The sequence below is a fragment of the Gavia stellata genome, chromosome 17 (assembly GCF_030936135.1).
Source record: "Gavia stellata isolate bGavSte3 chromosome 17, bGavSte3.hap2, whole genome shotgun sequence".
In the NCBI taxonomy this organism is placed as follows: Eukaryota; Metazoa; Chordata; class Aves; order Gaviiformes; family Gaviidae; genus Gavia; species Gavia stellata.
The window spans coordinates 11,515,415-11,528,093 of record NC_082610.1 but is presented as its reverse complement, the minus strand read 5'-3'; the positions used below and the strand labels follow the sequence as shown (position 1 = coordinate 11,528,093).

Below are 12,679 nucleotides of genomic sequence, written 5' to 3'. Positions count from 1 at the left end.
AAACTCTTTTTATATTAAACAAAACCAAGCAGTACAGAAATTTGACCCTTGAATGTCCTTTGTCATCTTAACATACGTATTTTGTATCTGCCTGGATATTAAGTTAATTATGGGATAGGTCTCAAAAGTTAAGGGGAGCTGGACATGTTCCCAAGTTCCTGAACATGATTTTTTTTTATTAGCAAGAATATTTTTATCCATCATGATTTTTTGAAAACACACCCACAATGCATTATAGTTGCTTTTAAGCTTGATAGAAGATGCTTTAAAATTATTTTAAAGTTTCATGAGTACCATTGCTTTTCTTTTTTTTTTTTTTTCTCCTTTCTTCATGGTGACTTTCTGATATTTTAAAACCTTTCCACTAGCAAGACTTGGTGTGGTGGCAGTAGAAAAATAATTTCACTGAGAAGTAAAGACTTAAAATTTGGGCTCTGTGGGAGGCAAATGGAGTGTAAGATATGAGATCATGGATCCTCTAGGAAAAAAAAAAAAGATGTCCTGGCTTCAGAAACAGAGTATCAGATCCCTGGCCATACCAGGATGGCGCTTGCTGCTTTGGCCACCATAGAGGTTGTGGGACCTTATATTGACTATAAGATCAAAAACGCTACAGGAAATTAGGTTTAGGGTAGAAAGTCTTCACAGACTTTTTTCCAGGAACAGAGAACTAGAGTACCTATCTACCTCCCTGCCACTCACACACATATGCACACGCATACACACCTTTCTTCTTTTCCAGTCTCCAGGCATGTGTGTTTTGGGAAGGAAGCCTGGACTGTGCAGTCAGTGGTCTAGCTGTGGTGCTTTTGGAGCCACAGCCTAAGGAACTGCAGCATCTTTGCCGGCCTGCCTATTTGATAAATTTGGTTAGAAACAGCCTAATATTCATGGCTGCAATATTGTGATAAAGCAGATTAAAGGAGATGTCTTCCTTTCATGAGCACAGTTTCTCCAGTTTTCCCTGACGTTAAGATGAGTCACTGGGGAGAGGGAGAAGGGTGGCTCTGTGAGCATCAACAAAACATTTCCATGTGGGACTTGTAGTACGTTTTCATAGAACGTGTCCTGAAGTGCCACGGTCTGTGGTCCATTAATATGAAGTTTAATCCCCACCCCTGTTCTGAAATGTAACAGCAAAGTCCTAAGAAGTCAAAGTGAGTAACAGGGGTTGTTTTAACCTATTAGAACGGTCCAACCCTGATAGCCAGGCAGTAGCTCCCAGCTCATCCTCTTCACAGACACGGCGGGAGGCCTTGTGCTGTGGGAGCAGTGTTTGCTCCCAGCAGCTATTTCTCCGTTGTCCGCAGGGAAGAGTGTGTGGGCTGCATGGAAGCCTTCTGTGGCCACCAGCTGGACCATGCTGATCACGCATGAACATGCTTGTGCTCTGTGAGACTTTGCCTCTGCTCTTTCTCCTAGCCTCTCTTTATCATTGTTTGCATGTTTTCAAATAATTCTTGTCCTTTTCTCATTAAATTAATTTTTAAGAAATAACTAAAGCTCTTCCTTCTGTTCTTCATTTTCTCCCCTTTTCTGGTTAGATGACTGTAGGGAAAGTCTCACGTGCAATTGGAGCTGTGGCTGAAGTTCTTGTCAATCTCTATGTGAATGATCACAGACCCAAGCCACAGCTTCCCCCCCTTGAACTGGTAAGACTAAACCAACAAAGAAACAATAACTTAGAAGTGGTGTTTCCAGAATGTCATCATGACTTAAGACCCTGGTTGTGCAGCACTTTAAGCGTTATGAAAGGTCTTAGTCTTAACACTTACTAAGGAATCACCTGCATATTGGCAAAATAAGCTGATGTGTGGAAATGCTGCAAATGTTGTTCACCATGTTTTCTATTTATGTTTTTATTACTTGTCTGTATGAATTAAAACTTCAGGAGGCTTTTATTAAATGTAATTACTGGTACAATTAGTAACAGAAGACATTTGGTAATCAGGGTGGCTTCTAAAGAAAGTTTTGTACAGTACATATTTATGCAGTTATTTTTAACGCTCAAATGCTGAATCACCGTGCCTCATTTTGGAGAGCTGTTTTTAAACTCTGACACTGTTCTGTGTTGAATTCAGAAGCGGTCTCTGGACAGAGCTACAGGTTCTTGCCCCATTCCTCATTCTCCATCTCCTGCCTCCACTGCTCAGAGCTGTCAGGTATTGGGAAGCAAAGTAAGGTGTTATGTTGTGGTGAAGAGACTTACTTACTAGCCAGCACTAAACTCAATTGCTTCCACTTCATTGTAACCATCTGTTCGATTAACTTTGTATTTTTAACAATGCATTTCTATATTTTTCCATTTGCATGGTTGTTCATTTGGAAAGTTTCACACTCTGAAATGATCCATCACAGCAAAATGGATTGCTAATGGCAGATTTGGAATAGGATTCTCAACTTTTAAGCACAAGACAATGCGACAATGACAATTGTGACTTGCACTTAACAGTAAAAAATTGTTCCAAGGCCACCTTTTGCTAGCAAAGTAAAGACGAGTTGTGTGGACTGCGTGCTGCTGTCTGAATGTGACTCTGCTAAGCCTGCGTCTCCTCTGTCCCATGCACGGTACCTCTCCTGTGGCAGTGGGGATGGTGGAAGGGGGAGGGAGATGGTGATGACTGTGGTAGAGACAGGATGCTCATCTGTACTGACCTATAACTAAGCATAAAACAATAATGCAAAGTAACATCCTTATACCTGCCTCTAAAAAGAAAAGGGAAGCCCAGTGGCATCTAGTCCATTTATAATTTATTTTTCTGTACCGTTTGCATGTATATCCAGAGAGGATGAGTTTTGTGGCAATTAAAGAATGTTAATTGCCAGCCCAAGTTCAACAAAAACTTCCAAAATAGTTTCAAGTTGTTAATATGGATCATATTTTCAAGTCCAATGAGTTTAAAATATTATGAATGTCTGTGGTAGGAATTGAATTGTTTTTTAAAACAAACCAAGCCCCAGCTTGGACTGTAGTGTCAGGAGGAATGTGAGTGAGAGGGGAAGCACGTCTGCGGTGATGTAAATGGTAGTTCAGACACCAGCATTGAAGATTGTCAGTTTTTCTTCCTGGACCTTAAAGCACGAGCCTACATTTTCCTCTGGTGCGTGTATGAACTGAGTCTTCAGGGTGTCTCTTTTCTTAGCTCCAAATGCATGTCTGTTGTTCGAAGCTGACACGGTCTGCCTTTGCCCTCTTCTGAGAAACGGATGCCCGCAGCCATGAGACACAAGTGCCTGAGCCAGCGCGGTGCAGGGTGATTAATGAGCATTTGCGGCTGATGCTGCTCTTGTACCTGAGTAAACACAAAATGTCGGTGAGCTCCCAGAGGGAAGCTGGATGCAAGTCCAGCTGAAAAGTCACCCCTTAAAGTCCTTGTGATGTCTGATTTATGAATTGCTGCATAAACCTACAGAATTCAAGCAAAAAAATCTGACTGCTTATTTTAATTGTGTGTGGAGGATGCTGTGTAAAACTTGAAGCAGCTAAAGCAGCTGCCCGCTTAATAAGAATTTACATCTGGGTGTTTTGCAACAGCTTTATCTGCATTTTTGTTTTTATTTTTTAACAGGGATCTCTGCGAAAAGAATTTCCCCAGTCCATCGGGGGGAGTGACATTTGTTATTTCTGCAAAAAACGGGTATATGTTATGGAGCGCCTGAGTGCAGAAGGCCACTTCTTTCATAGGGAGTGCTTCAAGTGTGAAATATGTTCTACAACACTCCGTTTAGGAATTTATGCCTTTGATGTTGAAGAAGGTAATATAGGAGCTATTTAAGAATATTTTAAAATGTCTGAGTATTGATGCTTTTAATGGAACTAGGGAACAAGACCTGGCTGAGTAGCTCGGTCAGGAGGAGGTCTGCCAAGCGTGTTGTTTGTGTCCATGCTTATCTTTGAATCTTTGTACTTGCAGTTCTAGTCTTTCAAAAGAATCCAGTTATGACAGACCTGAGCTTAAATGAAGAAGTCCTCAGTGAAAAATAAGTTGAGTGATCAAAATGTAGTTTGTCCAATCACAGGTCAGAGTGGGGAGGGAAAGGTGATTTTTCTCCAACAGTACATAATCATTCTCATCTCTCATTTGTAACTGGCCATTAAACAACATGATCTATAAGGATAAGCCATGATAGTGGCAGATTTACACAGACAGGTGGAATATAGGCTATTTCTTTCAGGATGCTATGGCTCAGGAGTTGAAAGCAGTAGTACTGGCCAAGCAGCAGTGTAATTTATTCCAGTCTGCTGTAGAATGGGAGGTTCAGATCTTGGGCGCTCAATCCCACCTACAGCCTGGTTTTGGAGATGGGGAATTATTTTTGACCTTTTTTTTTTTAGTCTAGAGGGAAATCATTAAACTGAATTGAAATTCCCTTGCCACTTCCAAATGATTTGAGTAGGTTGGAATATTAACCTGATCTCCTCCTATGAAAGGATTACTCAAGGCCAAAGGTGGTTCTTTTGCAGTCCAGAGAATCTTCTGCAAAGACTTTTTTGAACTGATTGTTTGACTTTTTGCTGCTGATGACTTGTGTTGGTTTGTGACTTGATATTTATAGAGTCTTGTTTTTCTGCTGTTTATCAGTCTTAAACCTGTGTTTAAGATAAATGACCTTGCCTTATTTAACAAATATGCAAATCTGTGTACTGTAAAAGAAACCCATTCAGAGCTGTGAGCTATTCAGTCTGTGGGCAAGTTTCCCATTCCTTTGGCTGCCCAACCATTAATTATCCTGATTTCATCTTTTTGTAGATGCAACAGTGGGGTTTCAGTCCATAGTCACATAGGTAAAATATCATATAATTTTTTTTTCTCTTGCAGGCAAATTTTACTGTAAACCTCATTTTACGCACTGCAAAATCAGTACTAAACACAGAAAGAGAAGAGCGACATTACAGCTCCAGGGAAAGGTATGTATTGGTTATATTACTAATGCAGGAAATGTTGAAGCAGCTTTATCAGGAACAGGGTGCAGTACTTGTTCATGTATGTGTGTGTCTGTGTGAGGTGTTTTCTACCTGATGTCCAGAAGTAGTAAGATCAATACTAAAATATAACCTCCTGGTTCTGTGAACTTGGCGTACTTGTAGTCTGGTTCTCAATGGAAATTAACTTCTCCTATACAAAGTAAAGTTGAACTTAAAAGCAATTGGAAATGCAAATATATTATAAAAACTTGAAAACAGTAACAGAAACTGGACTTTCCATTTTTAGAAGTATATTTAACATTTTTTTAATGCTTTATACAAGGAGGCAACAGAAGCATGGAAGAAAGAGGAACCCAAACCTGCAGAGACCACCACAGAAAGCACTTTGTCTACTGCTAGCAGTCCAGAGGACAGGTCCCCAGGTATCCTGACTTCCTTCTTTAGGGGCACGCTAAGCTGGCCCCTTCGGGTGACAAGGGATCTGCTTGACATTCCCAGACGCCTGTCTAACTGGATGCATGGTTTTCTGCACGCTACCAATCTTCATTTCAGGGACAATGCATATAACTATACCTACTTGTATGAACTCTTGAGCCTTGGTGTGCCATTCCTCTGTGCTCTTCTAGAGGTACTTACTCATATGTACCGGGAAGCAGAGCTATCACTTGAAAATGTGCTTGAATGGGTGAAAAAATTCTATAGGGTTTAAAGTCTTCTACATATCTTGCTCAGTTGTGCCTTTCAGATTTTCAAAATTAACAGCCTCACTGTTTTCTTGAGGTTTTTTGTTTGGTTGGGTTTTTTACTTTTCATGCAATTTCATGTGTGACTTAAATGAACGGTGGATTCCTTCTGATATAAACGAGGTGCAATCAACATTTTCAATATAATATGTACTGTATGTTAGAGCATGAAGGGCAATGTCCAGACACATTTCCAGAACACGGAGACAGATGAAGGATATTTTGTAGATTCCCCCTCACCCCCCAGTTTTGTCCTGTGATCAGACCATTGGGGGGATGGTACATTTTAAAACCATTCTTCTCCCTGTGTCATTCCCCGCCCCCCCCACCTTTTTTTTGTTAGTCCAAGAAAGAATGTATGTTCTTTCAGACGTTTGGGAAATATTTATGACAAATGACTGGGTTTTGAAACCTGAATGTGGCGCATACCTTTTTTTGTCTTGCTTTCATCTTTGCTCTGGGTTATGAGGTTTATAACTTGCATGACTATGTTTAAAAAAAAAATAATCATGTACTTAATTCACATTGCTCCTAGTCGTGCCTTTTACATTTCTTACATGTGGTAGATACCCTTTGTTGATAGTGGGTATAATATGTACTACTAATTTATTTAAAGTTTTGAAATAAATTTGAAGAGCAAATCTTAGTTGGGTGAAGGCTTGATTGAAACTGTAAGTCAAAGGAACTGGTAGTGTTAATTAGACCTGACTTATTTCTCAGGTCGAGGCTTCCTCATTAGGTGGCTGATTCGAGGAATAACAATTTATGGAGCACTCATCTGTAACTGAAATCACTGCTGTTGTGCCTCTGGGTAGGCACTGCTCCTATTGTCTTTTGGAATTTTTAAAAAATAGAAGTTCAGAACAAACAACAAAGACCTACAAATGTATTCTAAGGAGATTACTTCTTGGGTATTTCATTCATTTTGATGTATAAAGCTGATGGCAGAAAGGTGAAATTTTATTATCTGGAGCAGCTGTTAGGTAAAATTCTTTCAGATGTCTCTCAACAAGGTCTACCTTAATCAGAAGGTATTGGGACAGGCTAAATAAGCTATTTAATGGCAAGGAGACACCAACATCCCAAATTCTGATTTACTTTCAGCCTAGTTAGTCAGTGAGGTAAGTGTGCTCCCTGCCTCTCAAATACTTAAATGTTTAAATTCAGAAGTTAACCATGAAATAGGTAAATACATAACATGGTAATATGTATAGTCTAAAATTAAAAGCATCTGTAGCATTTATTTCTAGCCAAAAGAATGTGGCTTAAATAATAGGAAATAATGTCGCATTCAGTTAGTACCAAAGTTGAGGATCACCTTCCAGTGGTCTTAAATGACTGCGCTGCTTATGGGCTGGCAGGTTTTTGATTTTTTTTTTAATTTTTTTTTAACATAATGTGGGAAGAGATTATTTGAATTGTTTTGTTACTTAGGTATTAAAAGGAAATGTGTCTCTGTTTAAAATAAATGACAAACTGGATTTTTCTTCTAGATAGTTTGACTTTTTTTAAACTACGACGATAAAGCTTTTCACATTTTAGAGTGCTTATGTATTTGGGGAAGAAATTGTTAAGTATATGCACAGAACTTGAAAAAGTGCTTGAAGAAAATAGGTATAAGGTGGCATTCATTTGAAATAAATTGCCATTACTGCTCAAACATATATTCAGCAAAACTTTGCTAGAATATTGACTGGACACAGCGACAGTTACAGTAACATGGGGGACATCTGTATATGTGTAAAGAAATGTATCTGTACCTCTTTCATAGCATTTAAAAAAAACTACTTTGGAACACTGTATACTTTTTAATTATTTGCTAATTACAGTAATTGTTTCAGCCTAAAAAGGAAAAAATCTGCAGTGCAATTTACCATGTTACTCCTGCAACACAGCAAACTGCTGAGTGGTAAAGTTTTAAAATCTGTCTTGCCATCAATTTTTATTTCAGTTTGTCAACAGCACAATCTTTAGAAACATTTTTTCCTGAAATATTCTCCTGTTGTTTACTATAGGAAATCTTCTGCTTTACAGCAAAGTGAGCATAATGGTAAACTTACAGAAAATGGTGATATAGTAAGAAACTTGGAGATCTTTGATATCTAATGAATTTAAAGCAAATGAATCTTACTAGTAGGAAGCTTAAAAATAAAATAAAAAAACTTATAAATATGGTATTGGCTTTATATAGATTTATGTAATGGGGAATAAAATCCCTGTGTTCCCACAACAGAATTCAGGAACTTGCCTGATGAAAACATTTTCCTGAGGAATCTTAATTGGACTGCATATTCCACTGGGACTTTGCAGGTGATTCTGTTGGGAAGGTTTTTTATTGGTATTAATCTAATTGGTAGATTGTTTTTTAATCTCTTCATCTTAATATTCTGCTCGTAAGATTCATACTTATTTGTCCACATTCATGATTTAATGAAAAAAGGCAGTTTAATTTTGGCCAATTCTTCTTTGTGCCTACGTAATCTTTCTGATGCTTTCCTATATAACCAAGTTAAGTTCTGTGTTTTTTTTCCTGCTGTCTTCTCTGTCAATCTCCCTTGTTGCTTTTAGTCCAATTCATCATTCCGGTGCTGCACCCACTCACTGGCTGAAGCCTTTCTGCTCTCAGGTGATTCTTTCCGCTTGCCAGTTCCAAAATTGTGTGACTAACACTGTTGTTTCACAGCATTTCATTGCACGTATTTTTTTAAGACTTTTGGAGCAAACTGTGTGTGTCTGGTATATTGATGGATGTGAGCTTGGGCATGATCATTTAACCTGTTGCTGAGTTCACGGTTCTAGAAAAGGTAACGTCTGCACTCTCTGTAGAGAATGTTTTTCTCTCTGTGTCTGTGCATGTACACTTCCTTGTGCCTTTAAGGTAAGTTAGGCAAGTACATTGTTTCTTGAAAGAAGTACTTAAAGCCTTGTTTCCTCCAAAGTATTGAACGAAAGATTTAAATTAAGGTCAGGTCAAGATTAGCCAGCTGATTCTCCTGGTTAGTGTGAGCACCTATTTCTGGTGAACTCAAATATGCAATGAGCAAGCAATGTTTGAGCACTGTGGCGCTTTCTAAGCACTTCTTTGCTTTCATACTGGAAAAGTATGATATAAAAGGATTCTGTTGAAAAAGTAGCCAAAGCGATGCAAATTCCAGGCTTCCACCCCAAGTGGCAGGCCTAACAGCAATAGGCGTGCATGCTATTTTTAGTCTGTAATATCAAAATGCCAAGTTTATATAACCAGAGTGTTTTGGTTTGAGTTGTTTTGTTAACTAATTAACTAGGCCCCATTTGCCACTCTGATGAATGGATTTGTCTTGATGCATGAGACATTGCCCCTAGCCTCCATGACAAATTTGTGTGATTATTTTGTATGTATTTTTGTCTATAAGTTCTATTTGTAATCACATGTTGATAATCTGGAAGAGGAAATTAATCCAAACAAGAACCGAGGGCTCAGCCTGACAAGCAAGTGTGCTAAGGTTTTGGTTGATACGGTCATGACCCAGCCTTCCGTGCTGAGGATCCCTTTCAAAGGGAAGGGCCTTCGGGGACTGATCTAAGTAGCAATTTTCAGGAGGGGCCAAACATCCTCTGCCGCTTGCCCCATTTCACACACCTCAGCCAGGAATGCAGAAGGGCTGCAGGGTCAGAGCCCCACACCTTATCTGACTGACCTGTATGTTTGCGTGACTAAAGCAATAGTATTTATTGTGTGGGTATCTTAAAACGTCTTGATGGCTTTGAAAGTCTCCAGGCTGTGCCCACACAGAAACCTCTCCGTAGTTTAAGCATCGCTTCCTGCACAAATGGTTAGGACATGACTTCCTAGGTATTTCAGGGCCACGGCGTTTTGTTACAAAGCTCAGCATGCTTTGAGATGAAGGTCGTGACTTAAAGGTCTGCCATTTCAAACCACTTCCCATTGCTGTGTTTTTTACCCTCTCTTGCAGAGTCTTCCTAGCTCTTCCTGGCCAATGAGGATTCTGTCCTTCTCCTAAATCTTCTGTCTTCATTTTACTTTATAATCTTAACTGAATATTTTTATTAAACAGTTTTTAACGCTGTATTTAAAATTTCACATGGAAATTCTGTATTTTGCACACAGTGAAAATTGTTTTAGCTTTATTTATTATATCTGCTGTAAACAAAAATAAATGTAGTTCTTTATAAGTCTCCCTGTTTCATCTTTTCCTTTTAAAAATAATTCTGAGGACAGAGACTTAATAGTGACTTCACATTCATTTCACAAATTCCCCTTCTGGTGGATGCTGTTGTGTTATCTTTGTTGTGGCCTGGCCCGAAGACCAGAGAGTTTCACTGTGGTGGTATAATTGCATGCCTGTCCCTTTTGAAAGGTATATACGTTGGGGTCCTTGACAAGTTATCCCATCCACTTCAGATCAGGAGGTGCCTGGTGTTGGGATTTATCCTTCCTGGGAATGATAAATGGCTGTTGGTGAGCATGGGGGTTGCTTGTATTGCATACACAAATGGTACTTGCCCTCTTCTCTTTGACTTCTGTTACCTTTCTTATGTTTTTATTTTACATATTAACAAATGTCCGAAGGGTCATGCTAAGTTAATGTGTTTGGGATCTTACATTGTGTACAGGAAAAGCAGGTAATAACTGTGGGTAAAGCCTTACCTTTGCTACTGGCTCCGAGTGCTATTTGCAAGCTCCCTGTATCTTCTGTGGAAGCTGCAGCTAAGGGTGACCTATTATCTGTTAACAGTGGCCTTGATTAATGTATTTATTTATTTATTTAGCTTTCCTTTGCTCTGTCATTGCCTTTTCTAGGTTTTTTTTTTTTTTTTTTTTTAAACTTGGTGTTGTGGTTCTTTTTAAACAGCAGGTTCTCCAAAAGAGCTTTCCTAAGTGTTCTTCCCTTTGACCTTCTTTCTTTTGCTTGTTCTGCAATTCTTAAGCTATAATCTCTTCCTTTGTATTTCGAGGAAAAAAAACAAATCCCAGAAAGACTAGTCACAATTATTTAATGGAAACATTGTGCGATTGTATATTTTTTAAAGTTAATTCAAACTGAGCCTTACGAGAATTGTTTGAATGACAGAAATTATTTTTTTAAGTGTTGCTGAAGACAGCATTGCTAAAGAACAACAAATGTTATTCTCAATGAACTATTCTGTCTTCCCTGCCAAAGAAAAAGCCACCGTGTACAGCAGAAAGTTTGCTGTCTGAGGGCAAGATGATTTGTGTAATGAAAACATAGGGCAACAAATACCATTTAAGACAATACTTGTCACTTCCTTAATTGCAATGGACAAAGCAATTTGGGTAAAACTAAATTTACTCTTTGCATAATTTACAGTTTCGGAGCAGGCTCATTTCTGCCATCTTTACTTGATCATTTTAGGCAGAGGCAGTGGCATGGAAACATCAGAAGAGGTTTATGTGTCTGCCAAGGGTGATGATTTGTTTGGCACTGAAGCTTTGAGAGGCATCAGATGTTCATGCTGTTCTCATAAAGTTTCAGTAATTCCTGCTAAAATATCAGTACAATAGCTTGGAATTGGGGTAATGTTACAGTCTAGATTTGTTGTAATTGTGTTTCTTGTGGTGGTGCAGAAGGCCCAAAAAGTCAAATCACCAGCAAATCCAATCACTAGAGGGATATGCCTAGTAGTAAACAGTCTGTGCCCTGGCATGCTAGTGGACAAGACAGGACACAGTGTATGGAAAAGAAAGAAAACAGACAAAATGAGCAATGTGAGGGGAGCAAGTTTGTTAGTTCCCTCACTCTCAGTCAAAATCATTACACAATAAAACTAAATATTCTTTGTTTTGCTCCCAGTAATGCTGCTAGAGGAAGAGACTAGCGGGTTAAGTTCTGTGCCAGTTTAACAAGCCTAATTTGGGACTCCTGTCCTACTCTGGCCACGCGAGCAGACCTCCCTGTGAGTAGGAGGCATGAATCCTACTGCTCTTGCGTTGAGCGCTCTCCAAAAGCTCCAGTGCTCTCAGTCTCCAGCAAGCACTCGCTGTTATAAATGCTCCCCAAAGCAGTAATGCTTTGTCCCTTCGCATAGCTGGAATTGGCAGCAGTGCTTGTTTGAAAGGCAAACAGGCTGCTACTCTGGTCTCGAGCTGCCGCTGAACTGGGCGCCTTCCAAAAATCATGGTTTCGGAGCAGATGATACTAATGCCTCTTTACATAGTTGATGATTTCTAAGATTTGAAAGCTACTTGATGTTACAGATGCCCTTATAGCACTAGAAGTGCCAAGGTGATTGACGTTTGCTGTCTCAGGCAGGCTCAGGAGTTGCTCTGCCTTTCCTCCTCTTTATACTGGTTCAAATGGGTTCTGAACTGTCTGTTGCCATTAGGCCATTTGGATTGGAAATGTGTACACAGACGTGGTTTTTTTGGAAAGCCAGCCTAATCTTTCATTCTCAATGCAAGGCAGCATTACCTGCCTAGATGTCTGTTAATGAAAAGCAAACATCAGGATTCCGTAAAGGTAACCTTCCTTTATTATAAATTATGCTAATGCTTTATAACAAAAAAGATCTTGCAGTCTTAAAGCATACTTGATTTGAAAAAAAAAAAATACAGACAAAACTTCTTAGAATTGCTCAAATTCAAACATCAGTCTTTCATTAACTCTGCTAAGAAGGGCAATTTCTATTCCTCTTGGTTTCTTCTAGACTGCTACAGCTATAAAATCACAGTGAAAGTTGCTTCCGTATGTATTCCAACCTCAAGCAAGGGCTATGCTCTGCGTTTTCCCACAACATTATGGCAATTAGTTGCTATAATTGGCTTTAATTCATTTCTGGCTCACTCATTCCTCACATTCCAATCAAAACAATGAGTTCTGAAATGCACTGAGTTCTGCATTAATATTTATGTTTTTGAAGACATGACATGCTTGCAGATTACTTGATTTTTTTGCATGAAAGATCATGTCACTGAAGATCAGAAGACATCATGTATTAATGCTTCATCCAAGTATACATATTAGTCATGTAAATGTTTCCCCAACTCTCT

General features: G+C 39.0%; 1 protein-coding gene across 9 annotated transcripts in view; it reads left to right on the top strand.

The window, feature by feature from the left end:
* Positions 1-9,838, top strand: part of MICAL2 (microtubule associated monooxygenase, calponin and LIM domain containing 2) — an 82,604-nt gene extending 72,766 nt beyond the window's left edge. For 4 of the 9 annotated variants that reach the window (XM_059825841.1, XM_059825842.1, XM_059825840.1 and 1 more), the window contains 6 exons: positions 1,545-1,652; positions 2,082-2,177; positions 3,570-3,756; positions 4,821-4,909; positions 5,250-5,349; positions 8,239-9,838. In XM_059825841.1, coding sequence (XP_059681824.1) covers positions 1,545-1,652; positions 2,082-2,177; positions 3,570-3,756; positions 4,821-4,909; positions 5,250-5,349; positions 8,239-8,279 — 621 coding nt within the window. In that variant the 3' untranslated portion in view covers positions 8,280-9,838. Of the gene's footprint in view, positions 1-1,544; positions 1,653-2,081; positions 2,178-3,569; positions 3,757-4,820; positions 4,910-5,249; positions 7,408-8,238 lie in introns of those variants that run through there. The other 5 variants (XM_059825834.1, XM_059825835.1, XM_059825837.1 and 2 more) reach the window with 4 other exon arrangements.
* Positions 9,839-12,679: the final 2,841 nt, after the last annotated feature.